General features: G+C 46.3%; 1 protein-coding gene across 1 annotated transcript in view; it reads right to left on the reverse strand.

Moving 5' to 3' along the window:
• LOC119180658 (WD repeat-containing protein 36) overlaps positions 1–15,517 on the reverse strand; it is a 48,709-nt gene that overhangs the window by 23,508 nt on the left and 9,684 nt on the right. Inside the window, exons 7-12 of the mRNA XM_037431769.2 lie at positions 14,157–14,332; positions 12,867–12,987; positions 12,232–12,381; positions 7,309–7,457; positions 2,143–2,257; positions 261–426 (exon numbers count right to left, since the gene is read on the reverse strand). Of these exons, the coding sequence (XP_037287666.2) occupies positions 261–426; positions 2,143–2,257; positions 7,309–7,457; positions 12,232–12,381; positions 12,867–12,987; positions 14,157–14,332 (877 nt within the window). The remainder of the gene's footprint in view (positions 1–260; positions 427–2,142; positions 2,258–7,308; positions 7,458–12,231; positions 12,382–12,866; positions 12,988–14,156; positions 14,333–15,517) is intronic.

The raw sequence follows: 15,517 nt of genomic DNA on the forward strand, positions 1-15,517 counted from the left end.
GTTGTTTCCACTCCTCCAAAGCAAAAAAATGTCATTTGCACAGCCTTAGTTTCAATTGAAAGTAAATATATATTGTGTGGGTTATTAAAGTCATGGCAAATATGCCCATTTGTTTTTAAAATATGAGAGATGCACTATTCAAATGCAATATGAAATTATTCAACCAAAATCCCAATTTGCATCGAATTTGCTTTGTGCCTAAAATTCACTATTCGCAACAGCCTAGAAAATTCCCTCGCTGTGAGGTTATAAGCAACTACCTTTCCCGATGCAGGCATATGCGGGCCACAGGTGCACTGAGGGCCACCTCTGACAGCCGCCGGCCATCTCGGAATGCCCAGAAGCGAAGGTAGCTGTCAGCTCCTGCGGTCACTACCACCTGGTTGAGCGCGTCCGACGCCACACCTCTCACAGAACCCTCGTGAGCTGCATATCGTGAGGTTATGAAGGGAGGGAAAAAGTACACGTCAGTGGTGCATCTTGAAGGCATGGTAAGGGCAATCGACCCCCCCAAAGTCCGTGTCAGCACCCCCCTCCTTCACTTCAGTGCTTGTATAGTACCCGCCTCCCCCTATCACCAATTAGGACAAATGAGTGAAACCGCTGTAAACACACATTAACAGTATTTATGCTATGAAGGAGTTTTTTCTCTAGTAAATAAATCACAGCATATCTACGGAGTGAATGATTATCAGTGGGGCGAATCGCCCGTCAGCCCGTCCATGCTTCCGTCCGTCCGTTCGTTCTTGGTTCTGTTCGGGCGACCATCCGTGCGTCCATTCATGCATCCTTCCATGAGTCCGTCCACCCATCTGTCTGTCTGTCTGTTGGTGCGTCCATTCATCCGTACGTCTGTGCACCTATCCATCCGTCCGTTCGTCTGCTAGTCTGTCTGTCCGTCCGTCCATGCGTCCACCTAGTGAACACTCCAAGTACCGCCATCTCCTTGCATCCCCTGTGGCACATACCCGCTCTAGAGCGGGTATGTACCACTGGTGGCTGCGTACTACTACATACATGCAAGGGATGAACAGACCCACGCCTTAAGAAGATTTGCCCCTAAAAGTGAAAAGTCATGAACACGACACCCCGCCTCCCTTCTCCAGTGTTACATCAGGGGACCGCCCCACTAACATGAGTGGCTTGAATACGTACACACCCATGCAAGTGGACAAACATGGAAGTCTTATGAGAAACATGATTCCTCAGATTAATCTTGGAACATGCCACAACTCAGAAGTACTGATGTCAATTGCACAAATGACAAAATGAATGTGCAAAGTACTGAATTTACGACGGCCTTCAATTCTACAGGCAAGCAACTGTAAGAAATTCAACACACAGGAGGAAATCACTGCACATAAGATATCTTTGAGAAGGAAACCCGTGTGTGAGAATGAATAGGCATACAAGACATTTTCAGTTGCACAGCAAAGCGCACTACAATCGGCCATCTTTTCTCCAGTGCCACACAAACGCTGTTGTCACAGTATCGTGCAATTACGTCACACAACTTTAGTAGGGCCATCCCACAGGGAAGTGAGAATGTACATTGGGCTGTTAGTGTGAAATCAACGCAATTAAATAGACGATCAGTATATCAACAACCCTAGCAGTGTCGCGGGCTACAGGCATTCAGAATGTTACTTGCACAGTAAGGACCACTGATAACAAGCCCACATGTCAGGTCCGTAGCTAGGTGGGGGGATGCCATAGGTGCCCCCCTCTCTTCCAATTTTGATATAAAGGGGTGCTTTACCAAAAGTAAATAAAACACTTAACGAAAATGGCCGTTTTCTTAAAGTGCTTCCCCCTGCCCCTCCGAAAAAAAATATTCCTGGCTACGGGCCTGCCACAGCTAGATGGCCGAATTTATAACTCAATAACACAGCAGCGTCCAGACTGTAACTGATTAAATGCTTTTTTTCTGCAACTTGATATCATAAAACCAAGCTGGCCCACATTATCAAAGCACAGAAAAAATAGAAAAAAGAAAAGAAGGAAAAGGAAAAACACAGAGGAGTTCCAGAATATACAACACATCTTGAGGTGAGAATTCTTTTTGCACTGACACTTGCAAACTTTAAAAGAACCAGACTCTAACGGTGCAATAACTCATGTCGCAATGTGGTGCATGCTTACCAAGCTCCTTGCCATAAGTCATACGGTGGATGCCCGACTGAATGTTGAAGCGGTCCACGTGGCCAGAGCTGTAGCCAATGGTGACAAAGTTCCCACATGCACTCAGAGAGACACACTGCAAAGGGAATCGCATTTGTTAAAGGAACAGTAAAGAGAAAAAAGACCAAAAAGATTTTTCTCATGTTAGTTAGATACTCTTTCTAACGTCACCGCTCTAACCATGAGAAGGCACATAGTAAGCGAGAAAACGTGCAATGAGAAAATGAGGGTGGCGACACGACCTCATTATTCCTGCACTAAACGCCCTTACATTATATTCGAACCTCGATATAACGAACATGGATGTAACGAATTATTGGTTACAACAAAGTAAGTGAAGAATAGTGTTGTCATAGATACAGTGGTACGAATATTACATTTATAACAAATTTTTGAATATAATGAAGTACTTTCATGGCAAGTGTGACTTTCTTATAAATAAGGTATGAGTGTATATCTCGACAGCATTTACTAGCTACTACGTAGCTTCTAATCAGTAAAGATGAAGTACATTGTCCTCTGAAGGGGGCCATGTACTCAACACAACAAATTTCTAGAAGTTTCATTGAGCTAATGCCGCCAAAATACGAAAAGTACACTTCGAAATTCATGACGTCTCCCAAAGAGGTTTGAGCATGCAATGTCGAAATGAAACTTTGACTGTGATTTTGCCTTTTATTAACATAACTATGATGGTGAAATTAGCGACATTACATTTCTCAGAGCCCTGCTGTGGTAATCTACTCATTATGGCACTCGACTGCTAACCCGAACGTCATGGTATAGAATTCCAGTTGCAGTGGCTGCATTTTCGACGGAGGCGAAAATGTTTTGAGGCCCGTGTACTTAGATTTACATGCATGTGAAAGAACCCCAGGTGGTTGAAATTTCCGGAGCTTTCCACTATGGTGTCTCTTACAATCATATCGTGGTATTGGGACATAAAACCCCAGATATCATTATTATTGGTTTGTTGTCTTTCACGGCACAAAGTCCTGCCTCAAAGAGTTCTTGTCAGGAAACTCTTTAGGAGTGGACAAGAACAGTCAGAACGAAGGTTCAAGGGACACTAAAGGGAAACAGTGACTTGGTTTAAATTGATAAACTGCATTCTGAGAACTCTAATGTCATAAGTTTCACTATCATAAATTCATTATCAGCAGAGAAAAACAACGTTGATGTTTAATTTTTAAATTTTACGCCGAAATCTTCGTGCATGACGTACGACTTTAAGAATGTATTTTTTATATTTTTGCGCCATAAACTCGATGAAATTTTTGGATCTTCATATGTTAGATCTATGGCAACCACAGATGACGATGTACATGATTTTTATCAATTAGAAGCTACGTAGCATCCATTAGATACCACCAAGATCTGTGACATCACTTTGTTTGGTGTGGGAACCTCAAGGTGGCGGCTCCGCCCGCACTATATTTTCGCACGTTTTCTCGCTTACCAAGCCGCTCTATCGCGTGGTCTATGAACTTTTGTGGTTGACTGCACATTAGTAAGCTCGTACAAACTAAGCTTCTTCAATGCAGAGATAACTGTATTAACTGTAAGACCACACTTGACTAGGAAACTAGAAGACGCACAGAAAAGGTTAGGCAGGTGGCGACGCTGTCTCGGCATTGCTTCACATGACATCGCTGACATTAGATGCAACTGCTAGAACAGATTAAATTCTTTGTCCATAAAAATAAATTGCAATGCACTCCACAGGAATGAAATTTGGCGAATTTGAGAAAGTTCTACTGAGCCAATCTGGGCCAAATATATATATAATAAAAGGAAAGAACCACCACAACAGTGAAAATTCATGATGTTACAGTGTTATACCAGCATTGGGTTTCCAAGTTACAGTCGCCGAACGATTTTTCGGACTCCAAAAATTCGGACTTGTTGGATATTTTGGACTTCAAAAGTCCACCGTCAGGTCTCCCATAGGGCTCATTCACTTTTTCGACCAATTTTTCAAACGAATTCACCCCTTAAAGTTGGATTTTTTCGGACTAAATTGCTTGTTTTGAGCCGCGCCACGAGCCTGTAGGAACGCCGCCATGTTAGATTTTCTGCCGGCTTGACTAAGCTTAGTGGCCTAATTTTAAAATAGCTTTCCTGCCTCCAAAATTAGAATGCAAACATCATATTTCAAGTTACGGTGGCTGTGTCTGCTTTAGAAAGCACGACAAGAGACCATTTTCTCGTCTTTGGTCAGCCGTAGTGGTCAGCACTGTCGTTATCGCACCGTACAGGGAGGAGGCAGAGCTGCGCAGTAGTGGAGTGAACGTGCCTGCCACAACGACGATTCGCTCGCAGGATTTCAAGCTGGACAGTTGTGCCCTCGCGATCTCCGACGCCAGCGTAGCTCCCGCCGACTGGTTCACCCTCCGTGGTCTCCTGACGCCGTGCAGCTCTCGCATTGTGGCCCCCCGCCCTTGGACTGCTTCGACCGGATCCCCACTTTCCTATCTCCTTCTTTTTCCGTCGCTTGCCTGTCTATTTCTTCATCTATTTTCCTTCTGTTCTTTTTATCCTTCCTTCCCCCCACCCCTATAAGGCACTGCGCCGTGTCGCCTGAAGGCAGGCAGAAATTAGGTGCCTTTTTCCTCTTCCTTCTAACCACTACCACTACCACAACGACATTAAGGAGTTTTAGAACAGCTCACCGCAAGCCCTTGGGGTGCAGTCGCTGCCACTACGCATGCGTCGTAACGCGAGTCGCTGTTTGCGGCCTACCCGCAGAAAATCCGAGAAGTCATGCGGCGATCGCGGCCCGCGAAGTGTTGTGTGTAGCTTCCGTGCATTTGAGTTTGCGGTCGGGGCGAATGTCCCTAGACCTTTCCCTAGGGCGAGCAAACGGTATTCTAGAACTCACGCCCGCAGCGCCTGCAAAAGTTATTCTACTCCCAATTTAAAGAATTCGCTCGTGCGGATGATGACAATTTCGAGCGCGGAGCCCACAGACGAAGAAATTATTCGCCAGGTTGTGCCGCAGCCTGAGAGTTGTTCGGATGATGACACGATCGCCCGCAGCTGTCAACAGCGGAGATCGGAGACGCTTTTGTCGAGCATTTACGATCACGATGTCACCTTGGCTCAAATATGGGCGAACCAAATTGCTTCCAAGCATAGTCTGAGGCAAGGCAGAATCATGGACTTTTTGAAGCCTGCCTGATGCAGTAAAGTTCATATTTCTGACAAAAACGAATTTTTAGGACTTTTCGATTTTTCGGACTTTTTTCCGGTCCCCGCCAGGTCCGAAAAATCGGTCGGCGACAATACAGGCTTATCTTTAGCGAAGCATCAATAGATCATTAGAAGAAGCCACTATAAACTGAAGACTGCAGAGAGACCTATGGTGAAAAATGCATGAAGTAGAGGATGCTTGGGCCAATGGTCATATTGAAGAAATTCAATAAATCAGTGTTACACAATAAGTACCACAAAAGCTAAACCATAAAAAACAGCAATAAACACAACAACAAAAATTGTAATATACAATAATAGTGATACATGCCAATAAAAAAATAATAGAAATATTAGAATAATTTATGAAGACACAAAATACCATATTTACTCGATTCTACCGCGCCCTCGATTGTAACACGCACCCGATTTCCACGACGAAAGAAAAAAAAAAAAACGTAAGACATCGATTGCAACGCGCGTCCACTTTTCTCGCTGGCCCACACGATCACACACCTCGAAAAAACGACTCCTTTCGGGAGTGTCTTCCATTTAAATATGAGGTACGGGCGTAGCTTGTGCCCATCTGACGTGTAACAGAGCATCTCCGTCACTGTAGTTTTACCGTGGACCGATGTCAGCACGCGAACTTCCTTCGCCCCCTTCTTCTCGACGGTTGTGGTGCCAGGCATGTTGAAGTAAAGAGGCGTCTGATCGGCATTCCCGATTTGCTCAAGCAGGTAGCCGTTGTTGTGCCGCAAGTTTAGGACGAACTTCTGAAAACTGTGAAGCTTTTCATCGTACTCCTCCGCAAAACTTTTCGCATATGCCCGTTCCCCTTCGGAGGGAAAAGCCTTTCCTCTTCATAAAGTTAGTTAGCCAGCACCTGCTCGCTTTAAACTGGCTCCTTATTAGACATTTTTCTAAGGCTAATTGCATAGCCCGCACTTGGAGCAGTTCTGTTGTCACGGGCCGCCGTGCCGCTCGCTGCTCAAGCACATACTCGCCGAGCAGCTCTTTAATTTGCGTAAACCGACACTGCTGTGGTCCACTGAAGCCTTTGCATAAAGCTTTGCTGTCAACAATCTTCTGCTTTCGTTTCCACCAGTCCCACACGCACGTTTCGGGAACTCTGAACGACCGCGATGCGGCCCAATTTCCGTCCGTTTCTGCACACGCGATGACTTCCCTTTTAATGGCGGCATCGTTGTGCACTCGAGTTTTTGGAGTCGGCCCTTCCATGTCGTCGATGCTGATGCGCTACAAGATGACGAACTCCTCAGCACATGTATGAAGTGCCGCACATGGGAAACACATAGGCAGAAATGGCCGACGCGCCATGCCGACGCACGTAGGGGGCGGCTATTTTGGAAATGCCGATGGCAATAGAATGACCGCATTAATTTTTTTTATTGTACTCGATTCTAACGCGCATGCGATTTATGAACTCGCTTAACCGGAAAAAAGGAGCGTGTTAGATTCGAGTAATTACGGTAGTTTCTTTGAAAGTGCAACAGTTGGATGACAACTTCAGAATGTGGGTTACAGCAGAACAAAAAAAAAAAAACTAATTCACCTGTTAGTATTAAAAGATCAACGCCAGTACAGTTTTCAAGGAATAACTTAGCAGTCGAAGCTAATTTAATGAATCTCTTAAGCACATTTCTAGGATTTGTGAGGCGACCTGCAACAGTGGTCTAGTGGCTATGGTACTTGTCTGCCAACCCAAAGGGCGTGGGATCAAGTGCTGGCCTTGGGAGCTGTATTTTCATTAAATGCTAGGCCTGTACACTTACATTTGCACATTAAATAACTTCGTAAGAAAGAAATTTTCAGGGTCCTGTGCTACGGCCTCTCTCATAATCATATCACGCTTCGAAATGTAAAATCCCACAAATGATTGCCAGTAAGGAAGATCTGCGAAGCGGCTCTTACCAAAGCAGAGACACCCCGCATGCCCTTGAAACGGTCGTGCAGCAGCTGGTGTTTCCCCATACAGCAGCGATCGTACGACCACGTCGTGACCCTCTTGACACCTCGGTGACAGGCCGCAACACTGTCCCACTCTTTCTCTCGAGTCGTCTCTGGCCAAACAGATAACAAAGATCAGTTTCTTGTGTCCCCGATTCTACACTGACATCAACACAAATGGTTGGTTTTCAGTTACAAGAAAGTTACGATGCAAGGTAAACACATGCACAAGACAGGCGCATGCACAAGAAGGGGGAAAAATAAAACAAGACCCAACAGTATGTTTCTATTTAATAAAACTGGACATGACGTTGCCTAACACACACAACAGTCACCTAACAAGGTTTACAAGTGAAGTCACCAATGTTTCCTATCATTGACCAGACGGCATAAATCACTGCGCAGTTCCTGCTGCGGTTAAAGATCTTGTGTGTTTCCTTTTTTTTTCACAACCTGCTTCCCCAACTTTAAAACTTGGGATTTTCAAGACAGGCTTACCTACACACATTGAGCATAAAAACACTTCCTATGGGAATAGCTCTCCTTCTACCTGGCATAAACCCGAAAAATTATATAAATTGTCACGCAGTTTACTTGCGTATAAACCTTCTGAAAGGCCGAGGAACGCCAGAAGAGCGAGGAACGCCAACAGGCCGAAAATACAAAAACAAATGCAAGCTCGGGTCGCGCGTGTGCACCAACGCTGTGGCTTGCCGTTTCTTGCTGCTTCGTCGTCGTTCGCATAGTTCCCTACATTGGCCCCCGGTGAATAGCGTAGCCAACCTGGTGACTTAAGGCGTAGTCACTATAGCGGGGTCGTAATACGGCTTCAGGCGACTCACATGCACAATTTCTCTGCCACGACGGCGCAAGTCATGAGGCTGTGTCAAAGGCTCAATCTCATACTCAATCAATTGACTGGTGACGTACAGGAGAGAATGCGGTAGGGCCCGTGGTATCGTGCCAGTAATTTCGAGGAAAGGCCAGGAGTGCTCGGTGGAATCCAAAGCCAAACGAGAGCACCAGTCGTGAAAGTAGAGAGATGTCGGTCTGTGTCATGCCATAGCTTCTGGTGGCCTTGGTCTCGGTTGTCAGTGAACGGGCTAATCGTCTGCAATCTTCTGCGTACCTGGCAACATCAGAAATTGCAGTGTACTCAGAGGAGTCGGGCGTGTATGGGAGGATAGTGTCCCGCGTGCACGATAGTTCACGTCTGCACAACAGAAAGAAAGGGGAAAACCCTGTTGTCGCGTGCGTAGCGGTGCTATAAGCATACGTGACGAATGGAAGGACAGTGTCCCAATCGGTCTGGTCTGAAGCTGTGTACATCGTCAACATATCACCAAGAGTGCGATTAAATCGTTCTGTGAGGCCACTCGTCTGCGGGTGATATGCTGTCGTCATGCGATGAACCATGTTGCACTGAGCGAGCAACGCTTGAATGGCGTCAGACAAGAAAACACGCCCCCGGTCGCTCAAAAGTTTGCGGGGAGCACCATGGCGAAGAACAAAGTTGCCCAAGATGAAAAACGCAACTTCCCTCGCGGTTGCTGCGGGTAGTGCTGCCGTCTCCGTGTAACGCGTGAGGTGGTCCACGCCAACAAATATCCACCTATTTTCAGAAGATGACGTGGGAAGTGGTCCGTATAAGTCGATACCGATGAGGTCAAACGGACGCGCTGGACAAGGCAGAGGCTGAAGTGTATCGGCAAGGCGTTGAGGTGGGACTTTACGTCGCTGGCATGCAGTACAAGCACGTACGTACTTGCGGACAAATGTGTACATGCTGCGCCAGTAGTACCGCTGACGTAGACGGTTGTACATTTTGAGAGCGCCAGCGTGAGCGCTTTGCGGGTCGTTGTGGAAAGCAGTACAGATTTCCGAGCGCATGTGGTTGGGTATCCCTAACAGCCACCTCCGACCTTCAGACATGTAATTCCACAGATAGAGGAGGTCGTCTCGAATAGCGAAATGTGTGGCTTGACGGCGGATAGTTCTTGAAACCAAATTAGCTAACGGATCAGTCAGAAAGGCGAGGAGTTGGGAAGTCCACACGTCTTTGCGTTGTTCCGATGCCATGTCTGTGAAGTCGATTGGTGTTATGACAGCTGAAGAAGGTGACGAGGAGGTTGGGTCAGCCGGTAGCGGCGAGCGGGATAGCGCATCAGCGTCGGAGTGCTTGCGGTCAGATCGGTATACAACACGAATGTCGTATTCTTGTAGGCGAAGCGCCCAACGACCAAGGCGCCCCAACGGGTCTTTGAGCGATGATAGCCAGCATAGAGCGTGATAGTCCGTGACGACTTCGAAAGGGCGGCCATAAAGGTATGGGCGGAACTTCGTCAAGGCCCAGACAATTGCGAGGCACTCTTTCTCCGTGACGGAATACTTACACTCTGCTTTCTTTAAGGTTCGACTCGCGTAAGCGACCACGTATTCTTGGTATCCTGGTTTTCGTTGAGCCAATACAGCACCTAGACTGACACCACTGGCATCGGTGTGGACCTCTGTAGGCGCAACGGGGTCAAAATGACGTAGTATTGGAGGTGATAATAATAACCGCCAAAGCATGGTGAAGGATTCGTCGCACTTTTTTGACCAAGCAGAAATGCCTTTGGAAGTTGTCAGCAGGTTGGTAAGAGGCGCGATGATGGAAGAGAAATTGCGCACAAATCGACGAAAGTATGAGCACAGGCCGATAAAACTTCAAAGCGCCTTGATGGAATTGGGCTTCGGATAGTCGGCCACGGCGCGGAGTTTCGCCGGATCCGGGAGAACACCCTCTTTGCAGACGACGTGACCCAGTATAGTGAGCTGACGTGCGGCAAAATAGCACTTCTTAATGTTAAGTTGAAGACCAGCAGAGGTGAGACACGTGAGAATAGCACGAAGACGAACAAGGTGAGTCGAAAAGTCGCGAGAAAAAACGACGATGTCGTCTAGGTAGCAGAGGCATGTGTTCCACTTGTAGCGGCGAAGGATGGTGTCCATCATCCGTTCGAAGGTAGCTGGGGCGTTGCACAGTCCAAACGGCATGACGTTAAACTCATACAGCCCATCAGGTGTTACAAATGCAGTCTTTGATTGGTCAGGATCAGCCATTGGAACTTGCCAATATGCTGAGCGTAAATCTAAAGAGGAGAAATATTCTGCTCCTTGCAAGCAATCGAGAGCATCGTCGATGCGTGGCAACGGGTATACATCCTTCCGAGTTATCTTATTGAGCCGGCGGTAGTCGACACAGAATCGGATAGACCCATCCTTTTTGCGCACAAGTACAACAGGGGACGACCAAGGGCTCTGCGATGGCTGGATGACACCACACTTGAGCATATCGTCGACTTGTTCGTTGATAATACGGTGCTCTTCCGCTGAAACTCGATATGGTCGTTGGCGTAAGGGAGCATGGGTACCGGTGTCAATGTGGTGCGTGATGTTCGCTGTGCAACCCAAAGATGGTTCAGCGCAATCGAAGGCAGGACGGAACTCTCAAAGAAGGGACAAGAGTTCCCTTCTTTGTGTCGGCGATAGCTCAGCGGCAACAGAGGGCTGGAATGAGTCTGGCGCGGGCAGTGTGGCCACAGGTGGCATCATAGCATTGAGCTGGAGGTGAGGTAGGTGTTCGGCGAACTCCAGAGGGCGCAAGAGGTCAACGTCTTGTATGTTACCCAAACGTTCTCCGCCAAGTAAGGTAACTGGTGACGATAGCGAGTTCGCGACGAGCATGGCGGTAGCACCGGATTCCACGGTGAGTACGGGAAAGGGCAAGTGTAGGCTACGGCGGCGGGTAAATACGTCAGACAGAGTGAACAAAACAGTTCCGGCAGGAGCGGCCGTACAGGTCCGGGCTACAAGGGTGGATGTTCTCGGTGCTATTTCCGTGTCTGCAACAACGACAAGTTTGTAAGTTTCAGAAAGAGAATCGACCAAACAAGAGGTTGGTAGCGGTGTAAGGGCAACTTCTGCACGTGAGCAATCTATGATGGCCCGATGACGCGAAAGAAAGTCCCAAGAATGACTTCGTGGGAGCATGATGCGAGCACAAAAAATTCAATGGCATAAAGTTCACCTTAGATAATGACTGTGCAGTGCAAAATGTCTAATTCCTGCTTTTCCTCCTCGCACAAATGTCTATGTAGCGGCGGACATGTGCAGCATAAGTTTGTTATGTCGTGCTTGACGCTCCTTCGGTTGGCGAGAGCCGTGATTTGGCATGCGCGCGTTATCTCAACTCCAGTCGCATGACTTTCGTGCTAGCAATACGGAAAGAAATTTTGACAGCGTGCCCATGCTTTCCGCTTGGCAGCGCAGACGCGTGGGACACCATCGCGAAATTCTTTCCACAGTAGTTACTTCTATCACTCGATACACTTGGTTTAGCTCATTCGCTGCAGCAAGCTTTCTTGAGGTTTCATTTTATGTGCGGACTGACCCACCGGTGAGCCACTAGGCATATCTTGCAGGCGCGCCATGAGCCACCGGTGAGACACCAGTGAGGCATGACATCTAACACCAGAAAAAATTTCTTCTGATTATTTATAACCTCTTGCAACAACAATTGCACTTCTCCGTTCGTGGTTGATGAAGTTATCGCATCAGCAAGCAGATGCATGTTTGTAACATCGCAGCCGCATGGGAGGAGCACAATCCGTGACCCATCGGTGACCCACACTGCAGTCAACGTGTTAAAGTGTCAAATGGCCGATTTCGTTGATACCTGCAGTGAAACAGCACCAGCATTTCACAGCACGCAGCGCCCAGTGTACGTGTTATTTCTCCTTGCCCGGTCCATTGTTTTCGCTGGTGCTGTTCCACTGCAACCTCGGTTGTGGATCACTAACAAGTTCTATGCCTAGGGTTAATGCTCGCAAAGGAGGGGAAGCTCACCCGTGGTGAATTCGCAAATGGGCGGCATCTTTCCCGGGTCCTTGAGCACCCCGAACTTCTTGGCCTTCTTGCGGTCGTAGGACGCCTGGCCGAGGCTCTTGTTGAGGTTTTCGCCCAGGGTTGAGAAGGAACGCAGAGTGCTGTCCAGACCTGTGATGTATACGGCACAAATACCAGTTTTTACTGCCGAAAGATCAGCTGAAAGTTCAGTTGGTATGTTGCCCCGAGTTACATTTATGTGAACTTCTGATAATTCAAACAAAATGCTGAGGTCTGCTTGAGTATGAATTTTTAGAGTCCACTGTATAACTTTATGCAGCAAGCAAAAGTGAACAAATTGTGTTGGACTTATCAGCCCTATTATCTTTTCAGACGGAGTCTTTTAATGCACATTAAAGAAAGAAGTTCTTGCTGTGCGCCCTCATTATGGTGTGTAAGTGAGAATAGAACACTATATAACTTTATCTCGCTAGGACGCCATAATCGCCAAATAGGCATGCCAAAAGCACTGATGCATGGTTAAGTGTTATGAGAAAGCTTTTCGATGCCACAAGAGAAGAACTTCATGCAAGAACATGGGGCAAAGATGATTTACACTGTATAATGCAACTGTGGCAGATACGGTAGTAACTAACCTGCACTTAGGATGTTCGTGCCAGCAGCGCCGTGAAATCGAATGCGACATGGGGCCCTGCTGTGTCCTTGCTGCTGCTTCAGCAGACGACCGCTGCCATCTGACTGGTCAAAGATCCACATCTGCAAAATTAGATCATCCAATGAATTGAGGCACTCAAATAATTCGTCCATATCAACCTCCAGACCTTCTCGGCTGCTGAACTGGAGGACATGGCAAAGTGTTTTGCTAGGTTAATTGGTGCATGTTATAAAAAGAATAAAAGTGCCAACAATATGACTGCAAAAAGTTACACGGACAAGCACTTTCCCACAATTGACTCTGTATTGAAAGAAACACACAAAATATGTACAGGCTCCTATCTGGCACAGCTAATCAAGGACATGGGAAGGCACAGGTTCGACCCCATTTGTGGCAGTTGTGCCTCTGTGGAGGCGTAATGTTAAACAATCTACAAACAGCAAACGCTACTGTGAACAGTCCAGCCAAATTCAATAGCTGTGTGCAGCACATTAACTTTACTAGTCGAGCACAGTCTTGCCATTTTCCCGAGTGCTCCCTATTTGTCTTTTCTCTTTTGATCGGCTGGACGGCACCAGTTATGTGTTGTCAAACAGCACTTTGCAGCTATTGGCCAATAGCTGACACTGATCAGCAGAGGCACTTAGACAAAATGTGCTTCTAGCCATGAGGTAAAAACATGTGCCAGCACCGTTGCACAGTAGCGGCACTAAAGTTTGCAGGAACCACTATAGTAGAGAGCCATTGTGTTTCATCGTGCAAGCTTGAGGTCACGACGAGAACCTATGTAGCTTTTTGCCCCTTTGGCATCCCTTCATTTAGCTTCAAGCATGTTTGTTGGGATGCGAGAAGATAGAAAGTGCTCGAAGCATGCGACAAATCCCTGCAGCTCCGCCCGTTCTTAACTCATTCAAGAAAATTTTGCGGTAATCAATTTGTGAGGCCTCTAACAGTGAGGTTATTCAATGATTACCTGGAAAAGTGGTTCGGTGCTACTATATACACAATGGTCGGTTCCAGTGTCTGCAACACAGAAACGGCATGCTCCAGGGTGTTCCAGCGCGCTCCTTTAGCGTGCACACCAAGATCAGTAGTTCAAGATAGCCCACGCTCGAGCGTTCATCCTTAATGGTCTTGCACACTGTAGTTTCACTTTTTTACACCTGATGTCAGTATATGGAAATGACAGCTATTCAGTCTGGAGCATGCCGTTCCAGTGTTCCGTACGAGGGCGTTGAGTTCTGTATCAAGGAAAAGAGGGTGGTCTCACTCTGAGAGAGTTGTCGGGCGACGAAGTCAGCAGCAGAGGCTCATCCGGCAGGAACCGCATTCCCGTCACCGCTGACTGGTGGGCCTCCAGGAGTTGGCTGTGCAGGGCACGCTTCTCCAGGTCCCAGACAGCCACATGGCCAACGGGACTGCCAGTCGCCATGTGAGAGTGCCCATCTGCGTGAGCCGAAAAGTAGACCACGAAAAGCAGGTCCATTGCAAGCTTGCCAGCTGCGCTTGAGCGTAGCAGTTTTCAAGACTGAGCCAAATACAAGTTTCACAGAGCCAAAAGCGGATCAAACAAACAAGCAAAAAATCTGCCAATGTACAGTAAACCTTGTTATAACAAGGTAGCATGAAGACCATAAACTATAGTTTGTTATATCTGATATTTTTTGTAGCAATACAGATGAAAATCGGCTTCACCAATCGGTAGCTTGGCTCATGCAAGAATTCTAGATATGAAACAATGCATTATTCTAGGCTTCAACACTATAAGCAAGGTAGTCCCTACCTGTCCCATAGCAACACTTCAAAATATATAGATTGGAACATTTGAAGGGGAAATTAGAAAAAGGCAATGCTAAGAAAAACCTACAAAACGTTTCAAAAAATAATTTCAAAAGCTAAATTTCGAAAATGAAAACTAAATTACAGTATCTGGTCGTGTATTGCCGTTGAATATTTATTTTGCTTGTTATGCAACCTCACGTGTTATAAGCTGCACGCAAACTAAATACTTTTTCAAGACAGCCAATATTTTCGCAGACATGCATTTATAATTTTATTATAAAATGAATAAATGTCACTGAAATGAAGTGTGGACAATCAACATTCACATTCAGCTTCCATAATTGATAATTAATTATATAATGAGGTTAAACTTTACAAGCCACAAATGTACTTTCAAGTAGTGCACAGGCTGTTCCTGCAATTAATACTAGGCTTGTGCGAATAGTGAATTTCAGGTTCGAAGCAAATTCAAGGCGAATAGTGATTTTGGTTGAATAATTTTGGATCAAATCGTGATAGTACATATATCATATACTATAAAGAAAAATGAGCATATCTGTCATGAACAAGCTAACTGACACAATAAAAAAAAAAAAAAAACAAGGCCTGTGCAAATGCCACTTTTGCATCAAAGAAAGCGGAAACAACTTCAAATAGTAGCAGTATTTTACTTTCGGTAGAATGCAAGTGATAGCTTGTAAAATATGTTACTTTTTAAAAAGTGCTATACTAGGAGCATATAAGTCGGTATGACAAGCTTCTAAACTTAAAAAATGAATCGATGTGAGGGTAATATCCTCATTTAACCTTCAAGAGGGGCCACGCAGCATTGCAGATTTCCCTTGAACA

The sequence above is a fragment of the Rhipicephalus microplus genome, chromosome 10, assembly GCF_043290135.1.
Source record: "Rhipicephalus microplus isolate Deutch F79 chromosome 10, USDA_Rmic, whole genome shotgun sequence".
Lineage (NCBI taxonomy): Eukaryota > Metazoa > Arthropoda > Arachnida > Ixodida > Ixodidae > Rhipicephalus > Rhipicephalus microplus.